Source organism: Cucurbita moschata, unplaced genomic scaffold (assembly GCF_002738365.1).
Source record: "Cucurbita moschata cultivar Rifu unplaced genomic scaffold, Cmos_1.0 Cmo_Scf00034, whole genome shotgun sequence".
NCBI lineage: Eukaryota > Viridiplantae > Streptophyta > Magnoliopsida > Cucurbitales > Cucurbitaceae > Cucurbita > Cucurbita moschata.
Genome location: NW_019268550.1, coordinates 1,859,528 through 1,883,873, shown reverse-complemented (window position 1 = coordinate 1,883,873; position 24,346 = coordinate 1,859,528). Strand labels below are relative to the sequence as shown.

Here is a 24,346-nt window from a genome sequence, read left to right as displayed (position 1 = left end):
AAAAAATTATTTGTTTTCTAATCAACGCTCTTCATTAAACATTAAACGTTTTGTGATGTCCCACATTAGTTGCGGAGGAGAACAAACTACCATTTATAAGAGTGTGGAAACCTTCCCTTAACAGACGTGTTTTAAAGTCTTGAGGGTAAGCCCGAAAGTGAAAGCCCAAAGAAGACAATATTTGCTAGCGGTGGATCTCGGGCGTTACAAATGGTATCAAAGCCAGACATCGGACGATATGCCAGCTTTCTCTCATACAGATGTAGTCTTAGTCTTAGTTCATTTATATCTCACATTTACTCAGGCATTACATGTTAGTGTGAACATGGGGCATTAATAATACTAGGTTAGGAACGAACGAAGATAAAAGTTGATGTACAGATGTACATGTAACGCTCGAGGTACATGAGTAAAAGAAGTAACAAAAGTCGTTCTATTATGAGTTTGAGAATACACGACTAAATCGAGTTAAAAGCTAATACGATGAAGCAGTTCTATATGTAATGCTCAAGTAATAATATTTCAAAAAGAGCTAGGACAGTTATTGCATGAAGTCTACCCAATGCTAGATGCAGAGGTGCATAATAGATCAATATAACATCTACCCAATGCTAGATGTAGAGGTGCATAATAGATCAATATGAATATCAAGAACTGTCCCGTATTAAAACCTGTTGTTGCTGATACTTTCTTTTCAGTTCCTTCTTTCATAACTCGAGCTCGAAAAAGGAAGAGATAAGAGGGCCCTATCGAAAATGTGGTCAGAAATCCATAATAGAGTCCGACCACAATGACCGGTTCCTTCTTCCATAACCCGAGCTCGGAGAAGGAAGAGATAAGAGGGCCCTATGAAGAATGTGGTCAGAAATCCCTAATAGAGTCCGACCACAACGACCGAATTGATTATCTTCATGCATAGATATAAGCTAATTTTATATTATTCAAATGTGTTACATGTGGTCAAAGTTTTTTGGAATATTTTCATTGACATCTTTTATTTACATAAAAAAAAATGCACTCTTCAATTAACTTTTTCAAAAAAGTACTTCAAATATTTTTTTTTTCAACAAATCAAGATTAAATTATAAGCTTATTTGGTAATTTTTAGAGTTTAATTCATTAAACACTGAAAATTTTGTAAAAATAATAATAATATTGCAACATGGTCATAAAATAAATGGTAGTAAATGAACATAACCCACCTTAAAGAATCTCATTACAATACAAAAATATATGAGATTGAGATAAATAATTGAGGTTAGATTCCTTTTACATGAATGTTACTATTCATAGTCTTTCAAAGGTAAATGTAACGACCCAGATCCATCGCTAGCAAAGCCCTTTCGAGCTTCCCCTCAAGTTTGTTAGGAGAAGGTTTTCACACCCTTATAAAGGGTATTTTGTTCTCTTCCCCAACCAATGTGGGACATCATAACAAACGTTCTAATTTTACCCAATATAACAGGTATAGGCTAGTACGAATAAGCTAGAACACACAAATTTCAAGGAAAACGAGATAAAATATTGTAATTAAACAATGCTTAAAGCACAAGGGAGGAAAAAGAATAAAATAAAATGATAAACCAGACCAACCTTTTACTATGACTGGATGCATTGCAAAATTCACATCCACCAAAAAAAAAAAAAACTCTTTTCTAAACCACTTAACCACCCTACACAGTGAAGAACACACCATGGTAAAAAAATTATTGAAACTGAGGATAGGGAAAAATGTAACAGAACATATGTGAAAAAAGAACAAATGAATCTAAACAAAAATTGGTATACTCTCAAGGAGGAGAAAAAGAAAAATGATACCCCGGGTGCTAGCGAGCGACCTGTATGAACGAGCCATGATATTATTGTTAAAGAAACAACATAAAAGCTAGAAGAAAATTAACCAAAGGAGAGATGGAGATATTTCTACACACCTGATAGGGGGACTTAGAATCTATCTGGGAAAGAAAGTTTGTTGAACGAACCAGTTGGATGAGGAAGAGGAAAATGGAATTTGAAGTGATTTTTAGCTTTTTGGGGCATATGCAGCTAAGGCATTTGCATGTGCATGTGGGAGACTGCTCAAAAGGTGTTGAATTTGTTGGCCATAAAGTGAAAGTAGATGTGAGAAAGCTCGGCCTACTTGAGCTTTAACTTCTGGTGTTTCGATAGGAGATACCACAACGTGAGCAAAGATATTAACCAACTCAGGAACCAAAGAAAGGATCTGCAATTGGCACACGAATTAGCAGAACTATAAAAATAATAATCCAGATTGCTTTTTCAATACTGAACGAACTTAATATTTGATCACCCCTCCAATTAATATTTGCTCGCCCTTTCTCCTCGCTTTACTGTTTCGTCCCTCCCTAACTTGCTCGATTTAACGTTGTGTTAGGCATTAAGGTTTAATTAGGGCACTTGAGCTTCTTCCCCATGTTGTAATCTATTTCATCAGTACAGTACAAACACAATTCAGGTCCTATCGCATTGGTCAAGTAAAACATTTATGAAGACTTCCCTAGATTATGAACATGGACTGGAATATAGTTCAACTGTGAGATCTCACATTGGTTGGAGAGGGGATCGAAGCAATTTCCTTACAAGGGTATAGAAACCTCTCCCTAGTAGAGGCATTTTAAATTCCTGAGACTGACAACAATACGTAACGGGACGAAGCGGATAATATCTGCTAGTGGTGGGCTTGGGCTATTACAAATGATATCAAAATCAGACACCGAACGGTGTGCTGGTGAGGACATTAGGTTCTTAAGGGGAGTGAATTGTGAGATCCCACATCAGTTGGAGAGGGAAACAAAGCATTGCTTATAAGGGTGTGGAAACATCTCCCTAACAGACGCGTTTTAAAACCGTGAGGCTGACGGCGATACATGACGGGCCAAAACGGATAGTATCTACTAGCAATGGGCTTAGGTTATTACCTCAGGGATCAGGGAACGGGAATGTTTTCCCACCGGTGTCACTTTTCACTATGGGAGTCCTAAATTTTCCTGTTTGGGGACATTCTATATAATGACAACTCAACATGCTATGAATTTCGGTAACACCCACAGGATCACATTTACTTTCCCAGTTATCCTCAACGTAATTGGACGGATAACAAAAAGTTTATACGCCCGAATTATTTCCAAAAACAGAACTATACCCTCCATAAACACGAATTTTCTTAACGGAGTAAAATTTAAATAAAATCATGCTAAAGTCCGACAGAATAAATACCTGAGGATTAGATGACAAAACAAGAGTAGACACACAACCATAAACGGACATGGACTCCTCGTAATCTTCTTTTAAAGGTAGAGCTTTGAGTAAAACTTGGAGGACCTAGGTTAGAAGATCAAATTGAAACAGTTAAGCAAAGACAGGGGGAAGGGAGGAGTAACCGAAGCTATACTAACCTGATTCAATGGGACAGCTTCAGGGTGCACCATTATCATTCTTGCGACTGCACCAGCTGCGTTATCCCTAACAGCATTGTCTGACTCAGATTCCCCAAATAATGGGTAGAGTCCACGAAATATATCATTATAATATCTGATATTGATTAAGTAAAAGGGAGTTCATGATTGTAGCGAAAGTACAAAATAAAAGGGTTGAATGGGAGGCAAGCAACACAACAGCTCTAATACCCACTGAAACGGTCAAGAAGATATAAACGGAAACGAAAGTAAACAAACAAATATAATTGCATACAAAAGGATACTTCAAAGTAGACTCTCCCCCATTATTGCAGAACTCTCCAACACAAAATGCAGCATTCCTTCTATTAGTTGCCTCGGATGATGCCAATTCTTTGAGAACCAATGGCATTACTCTCTGAAAGTTATGCATTGCATTAGTAAATAGGCCCTTGAAATGTTTTCATTCATATTCATAGGCACATATTTTGGGAAAAAGTGTTTTAGGTGAAGTTGGGAAGAAACTTAGTTAAATGCTTTTCCTAAACATATTTTTAAATATTTTTTACAAACTGCTTTTGATTATTGAAAATTTTAAATAACGTTTTATTTAGCGAAAAAACACTTTTTATCTTATTTCAAATTTTAACCAAACGAGTTGTCAATTTTTTAAAAATACTCAAAAGGGAAAACCAAACACGCCCAAAATATGACCAGTCCACAAAATAAAGAAGCAAAAATAAAAAGATCTCGGTAATGAATACTTACATCAATATAGGCAGCAATTGGAGCACCCATGTCCCGAGCTACTTCAGCAAGACAGGCGACCACCATAGTTCGATCTTGAGGAGGTCGTGAGGCTCTCTGGGTGATCGAGGGGAAATGAGGCAAAAGTTTGTAAGTTACTCTCTTGTAAATCTTGAAATACTATCAAACCCAGTCCCTAACTCACCGAAAATTTCATTAATGGTTCAAATAGCTTCGCAAAGATAGGCGCAAAGTAAGAGCCCATGGCCTTTGCGAATGCAGGAAGCAGATCAGACACTGCATCCATAAGTACTTCATCATGTTCAGTATCATCCTCATCTATTTCACCATCAGATTCCACTTGCTGACAAGCAGATTCCTCACGGAGCAGAACTAATGTTGCATCAATTAACTGAGGCATATCTAATGTTTTGAACAAAACAGCAATACATAAGAGTCGGATAGAATCATTGAATAAAAATACATTTCACAACAATCAAAACTTAATATCATTTTTTAATAGGAATTTTGGAACTTGATATCAAAACTTACAAGGTTCCACTGCAACATAACCATAGTCTTTGATAATGTCAGCCATGCTTGTACAAGCTTGAGCAACTGCTTCTTTGTCATCATCTTCAACCATGGTCTTGATATAAATATTCATCACAGTATCTAGAAGAAATGAATTGCTCAATACCACCAAAAACAAAAATTAAACTTGTACATATAGTGTTACAGCATGCTCTTATATTCTTACCAAAAATTTCTTTGGCCTTCGTTGATGCTTCCTGAACAATGGAAGAAAGAAGGGAAAAGTGAGAATGCATATAGTCATCAATTAAATTTGATTTTGAAAATTACCCCTTCAAACCAACATTTAAAATTTAGGGCTAAAATACATTTTCAATACAACTTTAAATAATGCAACCTTTTATTTTATCAATTTTATTTTTTACTATTATTATTTATTTATTTATTTTCTACACAAATATGGTCAGTTTAAGAAATCCTTTTTTCATTAAAAAAAAATGAGGCATATATTGTAGTCAAATGTAAAAATATGAAAGTAAAATAATGTACCGTCCTAAATAATTTCAAAAGATACCAACATATTTCTTTCATCAGATAAATTAAGACTTTTCCATTAAAAGTAAAAACCCTTGTTTTTTGTAAGTCAAATATGACCTTCAGAAGTATCAAAATGAAAACTTCGAATAAATATATCATAACAAAAATATTAAACTTTTATTATTACTCGAAGAAAATATATGAAATCATTAAAAAAAAAATTGCACGGTACACGGGCAATGCACAGTCATTTACTAGTATATAAACTTAAAGAATTAATAATTCACCAATGATCATACGTTGGAAATTCAATTAAGAAATAGCACGAAACATGGGGCATCCCAAAACTATCACATGCTAAAATAAAAGCATGTGCCCAACACCAAATGCTAGAAGTGTGTTGATAAGTACTCACGCTGTAACTTTGGGAGATTGCCTGAGCTGCCTTCAGAATATCTGCAGTTGCATTCAGTGAAAAATGAATAGAGATGTCGTTCCTTTCAACTTGAACTTTAATGAGATTTCAATAATTGAGTTCATTTTTAAGAAAGAAAATTACTTTTCTTCAAGTAAAAGAATGCAGAAAAAGGGCAAATATATCTTCCAGAGGGGCCAAAGGAAGGTTACAGAAAACAGTACTCATAAATAATTCAATTTCCTAAGACCATAAACTAAATAACCCTAACCAGTTATGAAGATATTAATATTAAATGTAGAATAGATCCAAAGAAATAATAACAAATAATATACAAGCCTATTGATTCCCCCACGTTCTAGTAGTAAAATAACTGGAAAACATAAATTATATATAAAAATAAAAAAAATAAAAAATAGAAAAACTCGTTAGATTGCAAATTCAAGTTGGGTTCGGCTTGCATGGAATATAATAGTAGTTCATCTTTATGTGTAAATGAAACCAATTCTGATTCTTGTACATTTAATAACCAATTGTTGAGAAAAAGTAAATGTTATAACAGAATACCAAGTGTGAATTAAATAAAGCTGCACATAAAGACGCTCAGTCTACAGTCATCACTTCTCTCACCAAAACAATTTTCACTTTTTTTATAACTTTTTTTAATAACCAGGCTTTCATTGAAAACAATGAAGGAAACAAATTTATATATTTGACTTCCTTCTGCTCATACACAATATTTCCAAGATCCAACTTAATAGTATCAAAGTGGTAGTATGCAACTTAAGTTTTCTTCCAAATATTTACAGTAGAAATGCTTAAGCAGAATTATTGTTTATGATAAATGAATTATGCAGAGAATAAAGTCTAAGAAAAGAAAAATTAGATTTACCAAACATAAAGAATAACTTGAAAAGGACAAGAGTTATCCAATGGCTAAAGATTAATTTTAAAAAAAAGAAGATACTAGCAACTCACGTTCCAATGAAATGATTGCTTGAAGTCTAACATCTTCATGAAAGTATCCAGAATGCCGAACCAAAATCTTTAGTGTCTCCTCCAAATAGCTTAGAAAAGTGAAAGAACCCAAATAGTAATTGATGGCCGCGGGTTCCAGGGGGAGCCCAAAAACAAAAAACTATTGCAAAGGATACGGTGCATAAGAGCTCTTTGTGTGCAGTGCAAACAAGCCAAGAGCTTGCGTTGCAGCTGCTTTTTCATCCAGCACGCCTGTTCTGATACTAACATTTCGAACTCTAGGCTCATCATGAGCTTCATCATCAGATGAAACTCCTCCAAATCCATTTAGATTTTCATCGTCTGATTCATCTATATCGACAGCAGAGCCATCGTCGAGATTGCAAGAAGAGAATGCAAGGGGTACAACATGAGGAAGATACTGTTTACAGAAGGACTTTTAACTTCAAGATTCTGTAAAAAGAGAAAATGATCGACAATGAAAATCATACAAAGATTGTTACCTTTACAAATCCATCATCCAAAATTTCTGCTACATTGCTGAAGAACCCATGAGTGTACTCTCGTAATTCACTGAAGTCCAAGCCAAAACCCTAAGAGAAGAGAAGGAGTGGATTAAGTCTTGGAAGGTAAAATGAGAAATCTAGACCAGCCAAAGACGAGCTTGTGCATTACAGCAATTGCCGCCTCAATAAAAGGAGGTAGAATCTGTTCCATCCGGGTTCTCCCAACAGACATGGCAACTATTCCAACCAACTCAGTAGCTCTTGCTCGGGAACAAAGTTCCTCATCCTTGGTAAGAACCAGAAATACTTTCATCAACTCCAACACTCTCTCAGCATAAGGCAAGAAAGACTGTTCTGCTGCAGCTGCTACTGAACCGATTGCAGACTGTAATTCATTCGACAATTCTCAAGTCATGGAAATATAAGTGGCACATAGATGATTAAGAATTGAACTAAAAGTGTCCATGGCCAGGTGGAGGTTTATTTATTTATTTATTTTGAAAGAGGGTATAAACTGTACCATGCATGTTTCCTGCAGATTCGGAGGACTTGTCTGAAGGGCAGACAGCAATTTACCCATCAAAGGATCAAGAAAAGGAAGAATTTCCTCACCCATGTTCTCACAAAATGCAGCCAATGCATAGTATGATTTTTCCTGCAAATGAAAAATCACTTTCACTAGAAACTTGTGAGCAGTCCATAATTTATTCATGACATAATTTCTCCTCCATGGATCCACCATACCTTCACTTCATCTGAATTATCTTCAAGGGCATTTAAAATGCAAGGAAGCACACTCTCATAGAGTGACACTATTTCTGGCTGTAAGTGCTCAGCAAATTGACCCAGGGCAAAAGATGCAGCCCCTCTTACCATTTGTTCAGGGTCCCTTAATGCTCCAAGAACAATATGAAGAACTGGTTCTAACTTACTTTTTAAATGTTCTGAACAACCTTCTGATATGATCCCTAAAGATGTCACAGAAGCTTCACGGAATTTTGGATTTGCACTTTGACTACTAAGAGAAGCAAATTCAAGCACAGGAGGGAAAACATGCTTCGATAGATTTAAGGCCATTATATCAATAACCTCAGCAGCAGCTCGATCAGAAGCAAGATCGTCATCTCCATCTCCATCAGACGACTCTGCAAGTAATGGGCACATAACTTGTAGAACAGGGACAATCAATTTATGCTTTTTCAGGGAATTGGGCTTGTACTTTCCTAGCCACGAGATTATCTGAATTGCCTGAGATTGAACAAGGAAAAAAAAACCAGGAAAGATTAGAACTAAAAAAAAAAAAATTAAAAAGCATTTCTTCAATAAGAAATTCCTTTTTTTTTTTTTAATGCATATAAAGCCCAACCTGATGACGAGTGCTAGATTCCAAATTTTGGCTAGAACAAACTTCAAGCGAAAATTGAACAATTGATCTAACAGAATCCCCAAGAAGTGGAGCAGGAGATTCAATTAGTTCATCAAATATTTCAAAAGCTATTACTGCAACATCCTCCTCGCCATTAGCAAGGCACTGCCTGGTAACATTTAAAATGCTGGGAATGAACTCCCGGAATTTGACCTGTGTTAATCGATACGAGTAAATGATTGTTGCATAAACTTGAATAATACATAATAGAAGAGCCCAGGAAACATTGGTATAAGACAGGGCCACCTGGAGGAAATGATAAAACAACTAGAAACCAACACAGTGACACACACACACACACACATATACTCCTGCCAGGAGATCAAAAAATCAAGGATGAATTCCGTTCTAACATAGTCCTATTTGGACTTACCACTTCTGCTCCATCATGAGTAAATTCCAGAAACGATCCCACTGCCCTGCACACAAGAAGAAAATACTCATGTAGATAACAAAACTACTTCATGGTACGGAGACGGAGTACGTAACAAACATAAACATTACTTCAAAGCTGCAATTCTGACACGGCTGCTAGTCTCATCCTGCAAACACTTAAGTAGGAGAGCTTGCAAATCTGTAAAATGTGGTAGGAAAGTATTTCCAATCGTTTCTGTCAGGGAGCTGAATAGAATCAAAGCCACCTACTAACACCAAGGGAATCATACATTTTAGTAAGATGAAACAATTGGATTTAGTCTATTCCGATTGCAGCGTTTAATCAGACTTCAAAATCTTCAACACAGTAGAAAACATGGACCAACATTGAAACTACAAGAAGAGGATCATACAAAAGATACTCATTCTAAAATTATTTAGTCATTTTGACAATGTAGCCGTGCCTCTGCGGTACAAGTACATTCACACTGATAGATTGCACATTAGTTAAAATTCTTGTAGGGTAAGAACTTACTTCTCTATGATCTTCCTGGGAACTCTGACTACACTGGAACAGAAAAGGCAACAATTCCGGCCATTCCCCTGCTGGAACAGCATATTTAGCAACAATACTTACGACATTCGCACTTGCTCTCCTCACAGGTGGACTGCAAAATCACCAGTACACATTTGTTAATAATAGAACACTCAGAGAATCAATCGCAGCGTATATGAAAGGAATTCTACACCCTCAATGAAGTCATAATCAATAAAATTTCAATAATAAAACCTAACTAACGCTAGGAAGAAACCAAAGACGTAACTCCACGAATTGGAACACACTCAATTCCCTTTACGCCGAATCATTTGCACTCACTCCAAGCATTCATCTCATTCCGCACCATAGTAGAGAGAGCGAAAGAGAGAGAGCTCAATTGTAAAATAAAATTCAGAATTCACAAGAAATAATGTAAATAAAAAAGACCTGTGCTCCATAGTGATGCTCTCAATCAATGACTGCTTAACAAACAGCTTGAGTTGAAGTGAAAGCTTAGCCCAATGACCAGTGATCTTTTTGCGGAGCAAAACAGCAGCCAACTGACGGACGTTGGGAGTCTTGGCAGTGCGTAGGTGCTGAATAAGAGCAGGCACCACCTGCGGATCCTTGGCCAAGCGCTTAATCTGCTCTTCCGCTTGCCGCCGGGCATCATTGTCAGGCATAAGGAATTGAATGAGCAAAAGCTCCAACGACTGCGGCATGGTGATTGTAGAACGGCGATTCCGGCGACCGTCGCAGAAATTCTCCGGCTATAGAGGCGGAAGGGAGAGTGTAGCAGATGTGGATATTCCAATGGAGGCTCTTTTCCGAGGGCTTTTGGGTTTTGCTTCACATCAAAGATTTTATAGTATACGCTTCAGCGTTCAACTGTACTTTACAGAACACCGTAGTGTTGATCTCACGCGCCATTTCTCACGCGCCAAAAAATGATTATCACGATTTGTCGTTTCTATGTAACACATAAGGGAATGTTACGTTATTATTGGACATTAATTTATTCATAAATTGGACTAATTGTAACCATTAAAATGAATTAATTTAGATAATTTATTTAAATATAAAAATTATAAAGAAAAAAAATGTAAAAATCAAATAAATATAATGATTTTACATAGGTCCTTTTTCGTAATTTATGATCATTTTTCTGAAATCTTTGTAAAATAATAATTTATTTTATGTGATTTTAAATTAAATAAGTAAAAATAATTACAAATTATTGTTTAATATTTAATTAATATAATTATTATTATGAAATTTTAATACGACTCCAAAACCTTTTAAAATATTTATTTTAGAAAAAAATTAAATGAGTTATTAACAAAATAAACCTTTAATAGACCATTGAATTATCAATCTCATAAATTCTTAATTAAAAGATGTAATATTAAATAATGTATTTAATAAAACTATATAATATATCTATAAATTTAAAATTAAAAGTTTAAAGATAGATAAACAGAGATCAAATAATATAATTAGCCCAAAAATTTATAAATTAAAATTTTCCTCAATTTGAATCAATCACCAGTAATCTCCACAAGAACACGAACCCGCTTTGAAGTGATGGAACCGATTCACATCTCGAACAACGACTTCCCGTCCATATATCTCTGATATGAACACCATTGCAGTGTGGCAATCCCCACAGATTCTCAAGTTCTTCGTAACTCGGAGAACGGTTTCGGAAGGAGTGTTGAGGATTCCGAATGCAACCGCAAGCTTCTCACTGTGTGCAATGAGGTTAAATTCTTTCTCTTCCTCGCTGATATCATGCAACACAAAGCTAGTATCAGGAGTGTAGCCAGCTGCCTTCATCTTCTCCGGCAATGCCTCCAAGAACATGTAGATTTCCTTGGTTTGAGGGTGGGACGTGTCGCCACCGAGAAACATATGCGCTATGCCATTGACCTCGATCCAACTGCAACCTGGACTTTTCTTTGTCCCCTGGGATATCAGAATCGCTCTCAGCTTGTCAACTTCCTGCCACCTTCCAGCTTCGGCGTACATGTTTGAGAGCAGGACATAGTTGCCAGTGTTTTCGGGTTCGAGGACAAATAGCTTTCTTGCTGCAGTTTCTGCCATTTCTAGATTGCGGTATTTTCGGCAGGCAGCTAATAACGAACCCCAAATGCTCGGTCCTGCTGGCATTGGCATTTCATCTACAAGTTTACTTGCTTCAGCTAATCTTCCAGCCCGACCTAAGAGATCGACAACACAAGCATAATGCTCAGCTCTGGGATTCGTCGAATATGTGGTGCTCATGTAGTTGAAGTAATTCAAGCCAATGTCAACAAGACCTGAATGGCTGCAAGCGGATAACAATCCTGTGAATGTAATGTCGTCGGGCCGTATGCCTGCTTCGATCATCTCCTGAAAGGTTGACACGGCTTCCCGCCCATGTCCATACGAAGCATAAGCAGTAATCATGGTATTCCAAGCAACCAAACTCTTTTCACTTCTATTAAGCCGATTGAAACAGTTGCGAGCATCAGCTAAGCTTCCACATTTAGCATACATTGCAGTAAGGGCAATCAGCACAGAAGCATTGGAATTCAAACCCATCCGACAAGCCAACTCGTGAATCCGCCTTCCACGTTCGAGTGCCGATGATTGTGCACAAGCTGGGAGGACACTCATTATAGTCACCCAATTGGGTCTTACTCCTGAATCTTCTTTCAGCATTTCATCAAACAAACTCAATGCCTGCTGTGCCAAGCCGCTCTGTGAGTATCCAGAAATCATAGTCGTCCAAGAGACGATATTCCTCCACGGCATTCTCTCAAAAATCGCCACAGCAGCATCTATAAACCCCCCCTTCATGTAACCAGCAAGTAAAGCATTCCAAGACGAAACATCTCTAACAGTCATTTTATCAAACACCTTACGCGCATCATTTATTTCACCACATTTCCCATACATATCAATCAAAGAAGTAGCCACATACAAATCAAACTCCAACCCAGCTCTCAAAACCAGTCCATGAACACATTTCCCCATCCAAACACTCAACAAATCCACAGAAGACTTAAGAACAAAAGGAAAAGTAAAGTAATCCCCTGTAAAGCCCCAAGAATGCATAGAAAAATAAGTGGCAACCGTTCTCTCCGCAAACCCATATCGCGCATAGGCTCGAATCATAGAATTAAACAAGAGAGAAGAAGGCTCACTAATCCGATTGAAAACCGCAACAGATGAATCAATATCACCAGAACTCGCATAAAACGCAACCATCTTGGAACCAACAAGTGCAGTGGGCTCAAGGCCACGGAGAAGCATATGGGCATGAACTTGTTGGCCCAATTTCAACAGATTTTGGCCAGTAAGGAACTGGAAAACCGAGGCATAAGAGAGAATCGGAGGTGGATCCGGCGCAGAGAGCGGCTGCAGGAGGTTGCGAAGAGTTGCAGAGAGGGAACGGGGCGAGATTGAGCATTTGAATGGTGGGGATGATGGCGGAGGGGCAATGTCGATGTGAGAAGAACCGAGGTAAGAATGGAGGATCCGAAAGAGAAGGCGATTAGGGTTTGGGATGAAGATCGATAACCGAATGCCATTGAGCATCGACAGTCGTTAGGTTTTCCCTCTGTTGTGACCTTCGCAGGGGAGAGAGAAATGGAGGGAAAAGAAAACTTTTGCATTATATATTTTTAAATTTATATTTGTTTCTTCCAATTTTTAAGTTTTAATATTTTTTAAAAGAAATAATTAAATTACTAATAAGTTTTTAAAAGCCAATTTAATTAAAAAAAAATACTCTTCAAACTTGCATTTATCTAAAAAAATAACACAAAATTTTTTAAAAATTTATTAATAATTTAAACTTTCAAAAAATAACATTAAATTCAAAAATATAATTACATGTTTGGTGAAAAATTAATATTTTATTAGTTTAAAATTAAGTTTTATTAATAATTTTAAATTTATTAAAAAAAATCTAAAATATCTTTAAACATTTTTTAACTTAAAAAAAAACTTTTATTTTTTTAATTCTAAAATACCCTTTAAAAATACTCATCAGCAACAATAAAAAATTAAACATAGACAGTTTTTATTCATATATTAATGGTAAAAAATTTAAAACTTTTATTTATAAAGTTTTAACCGTAAAAATATTTTTGGAGAGTTACTAATAGTTTCTACCTAAAATTTACGAGAAAAATATTTTTTATAGACTTTTTTTTAATTTAAAAATATTATTGAGAGATATTTTTATTAATTTAATCTTTCTAACCCTACGAATTTTAATTTAATTTTGAAAATAATCTCAAAACTTAGTCTTTATAGTTTTAATCTATATTCTTTTAAGAAATAGTAAAAAATTTAATTTTTGTTTGGCTTTATAATTTTAACTTGATTTTTAAAAAATTAAATTATTAAAACATATTTTAGATTAAAAAAATAACAATTTTTCGCTCGTAATAATAGCTTGTCTAGTTTAGACATTTTACCTCCCATCCAAAAAATTAAAGGTTTGAATTGATAGAACAAAAAAATAATTAAAAAAACATAATAAATATATAAGATATTATATTAGACAATACATTCATCAACAATCATAATCTTCACAATAATTCATATAAAAGTTCAAGTGGTGAAATGACCAGAAAGCCCCCACATCACTATCATAGGGATTGGGGATCAAATTTAATAGCGTAAAAACCAATAATAATAATAATACCCAAACATTCAAATATTATATTCTAATATTAATAATTCAGTCTTCAATCGGAAGATCCGATCACCGGTGAAGCGTTTGTGATCTTCGATCTAAGAAGCTTCTCGAACTCCGCCGTGACATTGAACGAAACTTGAAAAATCTCCGGTGACAATGCCTCCAACACCGACGTCTTTCCGGCCAGTTCTTCCACCACAGGGCTGTTCAATTTTACAACGTCAAATTTTAAGGTTCAGAGATTAAAGTTAAAAATAAAAGGGTAAAAATTGAAGCTTTTTACTGTGTTGCTGTGATAATGGAGATGCACTCCAAGCCATCTTCTCCGGCGATTTTTCCGACGGCGAAGAATTTGGGGACTAAAATCAGCTGACCCATTTTCACCTCTGCATCAATTTTACTCGAAGATCCAACGATCTGGATTTTCCCACGTCCTTTAGCCACGTAGATCAGTTGATCGTACGGCTCCGCGACGTACACCGGCGAACGGACGGCGTTGGCGTTGAGCTTTTCGAGAATTGCCGTCAACCCAGATTGACCAATGAACGGAAATTTTGATTCCGTCACCGTCGTGACAGCGCCGGCGCCGCCCTTGACTCTACCGTCCGGCGCGGCGGCGTCAATGTTGTAAACAAATTTACTGTATTTGGATGGCTTGGGAAGGGATTGAGTTTGCTGAATTGAGAAAATCAGAGCGTTGGATTGACTTTTGAGAAATTGGGTTGTTTCTTCTCCGTTTAGAGAATAGGTTTTTCCGACGTACTCCGGCGAGAAGCCATGCAGGAGGCTGAGAGGTCCGGAGAGAACAAAGTAAGAGATGTCACCAGGAACATGAGCGTTTTTTGATTCACCCAAAAAAATGATTTCCAAATCGGAGTCACCGTCGTTGAACCACCACGACGAGACTCCGTTCGGCACTGGAATCAAATCTCCTTTCTTCAAGTTCACCACCACCTCATCGGACTTGCTCGGAAACACCAACCCGGCAACTCCATTCTCCCCTGCAACCAAAATACATCGGGAATTATTGGAAGAGAATTCAAACAGAGTCATAATAGCTTATGTTCAAAGTGGACAATATCATATAACACACTGAGAAGTTGATTACCTTGAAGAACATAACCCACTTTAGAACAATCGGCGTAGTGGGGGACCACGAAGCCGCGAGGGCGGAGGAGAAGGCGGCCGGCGGCGACTTTGTTCTGAGCAAGCAAAGGGTATTCAGAAGGCAGCCATTTGTGATAAGATCCAGCTTCTACCTCAGTGAAGGGCTTTGGATTCATCGGCTGTTCCATGGAAGGGGTGGTTTCCAGTGGCTTCCACCTTGGGGTATTTAAAGCAATTCTACCGACAAGTGGGGATCTTTTTATAAATATGTATAATTTAAGGGAGATAATTGCAATTGCAACACTTCATCATTAACAACAATTTATACGTGTTTGCAACCATACCCCCCAATTATATTGAAATTATAAAATAAAAATTAAAATACATCACGTGTTTATTTATAACTACAAAACAATACCCCTTCTTGTCTTCAATCTCCACGTGTATGGATTCCTATCCACAATAAATGATGTGGAAATAATTTCATAAATATATTTTTTATTTTTTCTTAATTGCCTAGTAATAAATAAACTCAAATTTTTGTACCTAGTAGCACATGCATGTGTCACAGAGTGGGCGAGCGTACCGAGACGAGTGTCTCCGGCGACTTCCTTTGAAATGGGTTTTTTAAGGACAGTATCGAGCGGCACGGGTGTGTTGATATTATGCCCCAACCTGTGTGTTGGAAGTTGCTACATACACTTACTATCCAGGACGGTATCCGTAAATGACATGGCATGGGCACGGACATGCGTGTGTCACAGCGTGGGCGAGTGTGCCAAGACGAGTGTCGGGTGACTTCCTTTGAAATGAGTTTTTCAAGGACAGTATCGGGCGCCACAGGTGTGCTAATATTGCATCCCAACCTGCGTGTTGGAGGTTGTTACATACACCCGCTATCCGAGACGGTATCCGTAAATGACATGGCATGGGCACGGACATGTGTGTTTCACAGCGTAGGCGAGCGTGCCGAGACGAGTGTCGGGCAACTTCTTTTGAAATGGGTTTTTCAATGACACCACCAAGCGGCACAGGTGTGCCAGTATTACACCCCAACTCGCATGTGGGAGGTTGCTACATACACCCACTATCTAGGACAATATCCGTAAATGACATGGCATGAGCACGAGAGGGCCAATGCCTCAATAGAACCCGGATGGATGGATGTTCGGAAAGTCCCGATGAGATGAGCGACACGCGGGTCCATTCTCAATGGCATGACCAAGCGAGTTGTGATAGCTGACGACATCCCGAGACTCGAGATGGCGTCAAGACATATGAACCATGTTGATGGGGATCAAGATGACAAGATAAGAAGCGACATTACATTGAAAGACCTTAATATATATATATATATATATATACACACACACACACAAGTACGTACAAATTACAAACATCAAAATCATATTTTAATACATTTTGATTTCGTCTTTTATTAAACGAATCGAATGGTAGGTCAAATTAAGCAATCAAACTTTTGACTTAATTACATATATATATATATAATATACACACACGTACAAATTACGAACATCAAAATCATATTTTAATACATTTTGATTTCGTCTTTTATTAACCGAATCGAATTGTGTGTCAAATTAAGCAACCAAACTTTGACTTAATTATTTTAATTTTAATATAATTTGATAATATATTTTAATCGATTAAGCTATAATAAAAAAAATAATTTAATTATTTGTTCATATAAGACAATAATTTTAAAATTATTACAAACTTAGGTCTATGAATAAAAATATTAAATTGCTACAAATAGTCACATGTCTAAAGTCGTTGATAAAGTCAAAATGTCGTACCAACTCGTTTGAAAATAAGGAAGTTACTAAAAAAATATATAGTTGAATTTATTGTTAATTTAAATTACTTATTAAAATTACACGTGGAATATAAACTATTATTAATTTAATTATTATTGTGTAACCTCATTACAATATATAATATAGTTTAACGATTATGATATTTTATATAAAAGATTGAATATTATTTATTTATTAAGATTGGGCACGGATTTGAATCATATAATAAAATTAACATCGGGTAAATTATACATTATTTATTAATGGGCGACGCTTCTGTTATTTTCGATCTAAAAAGCTTTTCCAGCTTAGCCGTCACGTTGAATGAAGCTTGAAAAACTTGTGGGGAAAACGTTCCGAGAATTGATGTTTTTCCTCCTAACTCTTCTAGCTTAGGGCTGTGTTACAAGCAACCGAACTCGGTTAATTATATACCTTATATTTATTTAATTTATATGATTTTTAAGTTTATAAATATTATTTTTTAAAAAAAAAAAGAGAATCAAAATTGAATATTACCTTGTGGAAGTGACAATGGTGAAGCACTCCAAGCCTTCTTCGCCGGCGATCTTACCGGCGGCGAAATACTTCGGAACCAAAACCAACTGACCCGCTTTCACCACCGTATCAATTTTCCCCAAAAACCCAACAATCTGAACCCGACCCGACCCGCTTGCAATATATACCAGCTGCACCGACGGGTCGGTGATGTATACCGGCGAGCGGGCGGTGTTGGCCTCAAGCTTCTCGAGAACCGCCGTCAACCCAGATTTCCCAATGAACGGAAACTCCTTCTCCGTCACAACCGTCACCGACCCATTTCCCTCGTCTCTAGAAACGACGTCGTATATATTGAAAACAAGGTCGTCATGACGGTTAGGCTCCGGCATCATTTGGTCTTGCCGGAGTTTGAAAATTAGGCCGTTGGTTTGACTTTTGAGAAGCGCGTCTGTTTCTTCTCCGTTTAGATTATAGACTTTTTTAACGTAGTCCGGCGAGAAGCCTTGTAGTACTCCAAGGGGTCCGGTGAAGACGACGTAGGTAATATCGCCGGGAATTAGGGCGTTTCGGGTGTCGCCGACGAGAAGGACTTCGAAATCGGAGTCTCTTGAACCACCAGGAGGTGACTCCCTCCGGCACCGGAATCAGGTCGCCTTTCTTAAGTCTCACCACTGCTTCGTCGGAGCTTCCTGGGAATAGAATCCCGGCAAGTCCAATACCTGAATACAATTATATGTACATATATTTATTTAATTCAGTAGTAAATCTTAATTATGGGTTTCAAAATAAATAAATATATTATAAATTAATTTATTATTTTTATTAAAAAAATAAAATTAATTATTTAATAAAAGTTGTTTGATTAAAAAATTTTATAAAAGATATTCCAACCCGACCCAATTCAATTTACGAACCATCTTACACGACCCTTATTTCTCAATTTACACTAAATATTAAAAATAAAAATAAATAAATAAAAACCTTGAAGAACGTATCCAACTTTGGAGGAATCGGAGTTATGGGGAAGGGCGAAGCCACGTGGCCGGAGGAGGAGTCGGCCGGCGCCGACTTTGGTGTGAGCAATCATCGGAAAATCCGAAGGGAACCATTTATGGAAGGATCCACCTTCTCCTTGGAAGAAGGGTTTTGGACTCATCGGCTCCAAATTCAACTCCATTTTTTCTCTTTCTCTTCTTTGAATTCTATGCCCAACTAAGCCCTTCTATTTATACTCATAATGGGGGGACTGTACGACAGTTGATCGGCTACTAATATTATTTTTAAAGATAGAGGTTTCGAGTCTATCTCGACCCCGACTCTCTTAAGAGAAAGTTATCGAAGACGATATAGCTAGTTTAGGTGGGAGAAAGCGTCAAATCTAGACTAAGAAGTACGACTCTGACACCACCGTACGATTTAAAAAGTACCAAGATTATTGTTGGATGATGAAAGTCCCACATCGGCTAATTTAAGAAATGATCATGGGTTTATAAAAGAAAAAAATACTCTCTCCATTGATATGAGACCTTTTGGGGAAGTCAAGCAAAGATATGAGTCAAAGTGGACAATATCATACCATTGTGGAGAGTCGTGTTCGTCTAACAATTATGATGTTGCATGGTTGAAAAGGTAGGACCGTGACATTGTACAGCTTAACAAGATATTTTACGAGCTTTCGGAATTTTCGTGTAACTACTTTTGTCGGGTTTGAACCATTTTTGTGGAGCCCAAATATTAAATGGGTCACTAGTTGCATAATATTTTATTTTATGTTATTTTATGTAATTATCTAGTTGATTAAAAAATGGATATAAATTTAAAATATATTTCTCTCATTAATTTTTTTATTATTATTTCATCGAATAATTTCCTAAGTAACTGAGACGTAACATGAATGAGATAGATCCTCAAGATAGGATAGCGAAGAAAAAAATTGAAAGTTTCTACATAGATCAATAAGATGCACATTCTTTTTTGGTCGCTCAATCATAGAAATTTCGTGGTTAAACATATTTTACTTGGAACAATATTTTATTGGACGGCCTCTTAGAAATTTTCCTCGAATGCATGAGTGATAAAACAAAAAGTATGTTGGAAGGACTCGTATTGGATTACGGGATAGTATTCACTCTTAAGAAGCGAGAAGTAGGTACCGTGGCTATGTCAAAGAATGCCAAATACATAAATTCCAAAATAAGCCGATAATATCTTAAACACGTGTCTTTCCATCCAATTTGTTACTACTTATACCAACAAGATACACTTTCCTAGGTAACCTTATAAGAATTTTCCATAAAATATGTAAGCAATGACAAAATATGTTAAAAGATTGATTTAAAGTTAAGCACGGTTAAAAGTAAAGTCAAGCAGATAATACGGTCACGTTGCCGATGCCCTCCTAAAAGTACTTCAAAATGAGTAGGTAATATGGTCGATCATACATGACCGATATTACAAGCAAATCTCATTTTCTCTTACACACATATACACATACATGCACACATACATATAATTTATTGAATGTTTCTATAGAATTCTCTCTTTGACTGTCGATGTTTGAAATTCATTATTACAGTTCGAGTTTTAACATCGTAGAGTGGAAGTTGCATCGGCCGGAAAAAACCATTAATTTTGGTTATGTGCACTTCTTATATCATATAAACTTCAAGGCATGTTCTTGCCTAATCTTGAACTTCAAAGAATCAAGCCGCTCGACTCATCTTAGTGTCGAGAGGAAGAAAGGGAAAGAAGGGGGAGGAAAACAAAGAGGCGATCATTATTATTCACCCAACCCATCCTCTCTCAACCTAACCCTAACAAAGAAGTCAATCACGTGGTTTGTTAGAAATTACGAACTTCTACAATGACATGATATTATCTTTTTTGAGTATTTGATTTTCCCGAAAGATCTCATATCAATGGAAATGTATTTTTTTTTACTTATAAACTCATGATCATCTTCCATAATTAACCGACGTGAGACTCTCTCCCAACAATCCTCCCCTCGAACAAAGTACGTCATAGAGACTCTCCTGAGGCCTATGGAGCGCTCGAACAGTCTTCCCTTAATTGAGGTTCGACTCCTTTCATTAGAGCCCTTGAACAAAGTACACCCTTTGATCGACACTTGAGTCTTTTTTTTTTTACTACACCTTTGAGGCTCACAACTTCTTTGTTCAATACTTGAAGATTCTATTGACATGGTTAAGTTAAGGGCACGACTCTGATATCATGTTAGGAACCACGAACCTCTACAATGATATGATATTATCCACTTTTATCCTAAGCTATCCTAGCTTTACTTTTGGTTTCCCAAAAGGTCTCATACCAATGGAGATATATTTCATGATCATCCTCTTAATTAGCCCACGTGGGACTCCCTCCCAACAATTCTCCCCGGAACAAAGTAACACCATAGAGACTCCCCTGAAGTATATGAAGCCCTCGAACAACCTCCCCTTAATTGAGACTCGACTCCTTTTTCTGGAGCTCTTGAACAAAGTATACCCTTTGATTGACACTTGAGTCACTTTCTTTAACTACACATTCGAGGCTCATAACTTTTTTGTTCAACACTTGAGGATTCAATTGACATAACTAAAGTTAAGAGCATGACTCTAATATCATGTTAGGAACCACGATCCTCCACAATAGTACGATATTATCCACTTTGAGCACAAGCTCTTATAGTTTTACTTTTGGTATCAATGGAGATGAATGACCTCCCAAAAATTAGCCAACGTGAGACTCCCTCGCAACTATCCCAACAACTATAACAAGTCAATCAAACTCCATTTTTCAGAACCACCATGAAATCTAGATCCCCACGGTTGAATTTCTCAGTTCAAGTTAGAACGAACATAGGGTAGCTTAAGGATGAATTGGACAGCTACTTGGGCATCAATTTTTCAGTTCCAGAAATTTTTTACTCTTTTTGTAAGCAGAGTTGCTATCAGAAGGCTTCTGATAGCGTTATCACAATGCAGTTTGTATCTATTAAACAGAGTACTCATATCTAGGAGGCTTGATGAATTTAAGTATAGAATTGTAGCTATTTATGCCTTAATTTTACAGTAGAATACAAGGATTTGATCCAAATTTCCAGAGAGTCGATATTGAAAACCTAAATAGATTTCAATCGAACAAGAAATGGAAAGCAAGTAATAATTACCTCAGGACGGATGAACCTTATTGGACGAAATGGCCTTCCAAGCGGATCTCATGGAAGCGGTAGCGGAGTTCATAGCCGCCTCCATGTACCTTTTGGAAGCAACCGCCGCAGCCTTCTCCATCAAACTACCCATCTTACGAGCCTTCTCAGATTTGTCCACGAGTTCCTGGAGCTCGGCTTCAGCCATCCGATCGAACTCCTCCTCGAACCTTCTGAACTCATCCATAGCGTCTTCCATAACAGAATCGAGATAATCCTCAGCCTTCTGCATCGCGATCTCAGCTTCTTGAGCCTCGTTCTGGAGTTGAAGCTCGCTGGCGGCCCAGGACTTGTAGGCTTCGATCTCGAAGAGCTTCATAAGGTCTTCAATGGTGGAGGGATCGAAATTCTTGTCGCGTAGAGCTTGATCGGAGAGGAAGGTGAACTGGGAGATGAGAGCTTCCATGATCAGAGGGTTTTTGGGGGAAATTTTGAGATCTGAGAGGGAAGGAGAAAAGTAGGAATTATGAATCGGTGGGGAAGAAGGTGGGAGCAGTACTTGCAGAGTGATGGAAGTAAACGTTTGAAAAGGAATATTGGCCCAATTTATTAAATTCTCCACTTTATCTTAAAAATAATATTAAACTTTTTTAAAACAAAAATAATTAAATAATAGCTTTAAAAATATTCCTATACTCTTAATTTTCTTTTAAAATTACACAAAAATAATATATTCTTTTACGATTAGGATGGTGGAACTACCCGTTGAGTTTTAAGCATATCAATAAGCAAAGAAAAAGAAACTTACAGGAATTCCCTTAGTAACGACGAGCGAACCGGGAAGAGCCCATCTTGAGAATTGGGCACCCTCGGCGTTCGAATTGTAGCCTGGAGAAGTGTCCTCAGCAACGGACCGAACATAAATCCCCTGGAAGAGAGCGTCAGAGAAGGTGAGAGCCCCATTGTGCTTGGACCCGTTGCACCACGAGGTGTTAGGTTTCAATAATATTCATGAACTTTCAAAAGTAATATAAGTTTGACGATGAATGAGGTGTCCATAAACTATAAGATTTTATTTATTTATTTATGTAAAAGGTGTTACTGTTACTTCTAATATTTTTTTAAAGGGAGTATTAACCGTAAACGTATTTTTGAATTTTTTTTAAAATTGAATTATAATGATATTTTTAAAACGCTATTAAAAATTAAAAAATATTTTTGAAACAAAACACTAACTATTTTCACCCATAACCATATTGTGATGTCCCACATTGGTTGGGGAGGACAACAAATCAGCATTGATAAGGGTGTGGAAACCTTCCCTTAGTAGACGCATTTTAAAGGCTTGAGGGAAGCCCGAAAGCGGTGAATCTAGGTCGTTACAAATGGTATTAGAGCCAGACACCGGACGATGTGCCAGCCTTCTTACTATTCCCTGAAGGGGAGCAGACACGAGGCGATCTGCCAATAAGGATGCTGGCCCCAAAGGGGGGGCGGATTTGGGGGCGGTCCCACATCAATTGGAAGAAGGAAAGAGTTGCCAGCCTTCTCGCTGTTCCCTAAAGGGGAGCAGACACGAGGCGGTCTGCCAATAAGGACGCTGGCCCCAAAGGGGGGTGGATTTGGGGGCGGTCCCACATCAATTGGAGGAAGGAAAGAGTTGTCAGCCTTCTCGCTGTTCCCTGAAGGGGAGCAGACACGAGGCGGTCTGCCAATAAGGACGCTGGCCCCAAAGGGGGGTGGATTTGGGGGCGGTCCCACATCAATTGGAGGAAGGAAAGAGTTGCCAGCCTTCTCGCTGTTCCCTGAAGGGGAGCAGACACGAGGCGGTCTGCCAATAAGGACGCTGGCCCTAAAGGGGGGTGGATTTGGGGGCGGTCCCACATCAATTGGAGGAAGGAAAGAGTTGCCAGCCTTCTCGCTGTTCCTTGAAGGGGAGCAGACACGAGGCGGTCTGCCAATAAGGACGCTGGCCCCAAAGGGGGGTGGATTTGGGGGCGGTCCCACATCAATTGGAGGAAGGAAAGAGTGCGAGGACGCTGGCCCCCGAAGGGAGGTGGATTTGGGGGCGGTCCCACATCAATTGGAGAAAGGAAAGAGTACAAGGAAGGAAAGAGTGCCAGCGAGGACGCTGTGCCCCCGAAGGGAGGTGGATTTGGGGGGCGGTCCTACATCAATTGAAGGAAGAAAAGAGTGCCAGCGAGGACGCTGTGCCCCCGAAGGGAGGTGGATCCTACATCAATTGAAGGAAGGAAAGAGTGCCAGCGAGGACGCTATGCCCCCGAAGGGAGGTGGATCGTGATGTCTCACATTGGTTGGGGAGGAGAACAAGCCTTGAGGGGAAAGCCCAAAGAGCTCACATTGGTTGGGGAGGAGAACAAGCCTTGAGGGGAAAGCCCAAAGAGGACAATATCTGCTGACGGTGGATCTGGGTCGGTGGGTCGTGGGTCGGGAAAAGCAATTGTGAAATTAAATAAATATGTGTTTATAAAAGAGTAGAAAATGACTATTTTATAATTAATAATAAATTTAGGTTAATTTGATTGAATCATAAAACAATTCTTAATTTAAATAAATTTATAATAATTGATCTATTCTTTTTGAAT

General features: G+C 37.7%; 4 protein-coding genes and 1 pseudogene across 4 annotated transcripts; all 5 read right to left on the bottom strand.

The window, feature by feature from the left end:
- Positions 1–1,541: 1,541 nt before the first annotated feature.
- LOC111430652 (importin-4-like) lies at positions 1,542–10,194 on the bottom strand. Its single transcript, XM_023066985.1, has 21 exons — positions 9,920–10,194; positions 9,470–9,602; positions 9,064–9,200; positions 8,933–8,978; positions 8,500–8,712; positions 7,878–8,381; positions 7,654–7,788; positions 7,303–7,518; positions 7,131–7,220; positions 6,804–7,048; positions 6,628–6,716; positions 5,650–5,690; positions 4,924–4,954; positions 4,716–4,838; positions 4,369–4,586; positions 4,185–4,280; positions 3,722–3,834; positions 3,417–3,552; positions 3,238–3,342; positions 1,932–2,224; positions 1,542–1,838 (listed from the first exon to the last, which is right to left on the bottom strand). The coding sequence occupies exons 1-20, from the start codon at positions 10,192–10,194 to the stop codon at positions 2,024–2,026; spliced, it is 3,147 nt and encodes a 1,048-aa protein (XP_022922753.1). The 3' UTR covers positions 1,542–1,838; positions 1,932–2,023.
- A 747-nt stretch (positions 10,195–10,941) lies between these two features.
- Positions 10,942–13,091, bottom strand: LOC111430653 (pentatricopeptide repeat-containing protein At3g62890-like). Its single transcript, XM_023066986.1, has one exon. The coding sequence runs from the start codon at positions 13,052–13,054 to the stop codon at positions 11,015–11,017; it is 2,040 nt and encodes a 679-aa protein (XP_022922754.1). The 5' UTR covers positions 13,055–13,091; the 3' UTR covers positions 10,942–11,014.
- Positions 13,092–14,090: 999 nt separating this feature from the next.
- Positions 14,091–15,492, bottom strand: LOC111430654 (legumin J-like). The gene is made up of 3 exons (XM_023066987.1): positions 15,274–15,492; positions 14,449–15,166; positions 14,091–14,368 (listed from the first exon to the last, which is right to left on the bottom strand). The coding sequence occupies exons 1-3, from the start codon at positions 15,458–15,460 to the stop codon at positions 14,215–14,217; spliced, it is 1,059 nt and encodes a 352-aa protein (XP_022922755.1). The 5' UTR covers positions 15,461–15,492; the 3' UTR covers positions 14,091–14,214.
- A 1,838-nt stretch (positions 15,493–17,330) lies between these two features.
- LOC111430655 lies at positions 17,331–18,803 on the bottom strand (annotated as a pseudogene).
- Positions 18,804–21,582: 2,779 nt separating this feature from the next.
- On the bottom strand, positions 21,583–22,302 carry LOC111430656. Its single transcript, XM_023066988.1, has one exon. The coding sequence runs from the start codon at positions 22,204–22,206 to the stop codon at positions 21,763–21,765; it is 444 nt and encodes a 147-aa protein (XP_022922756.1). The 5' UTR covers positions 22,207–22,302; the 3' UTR covers positions 21,583–21,762.
- Positions 22,303–24,346: the final 2,044 nt, after the last annotated feature.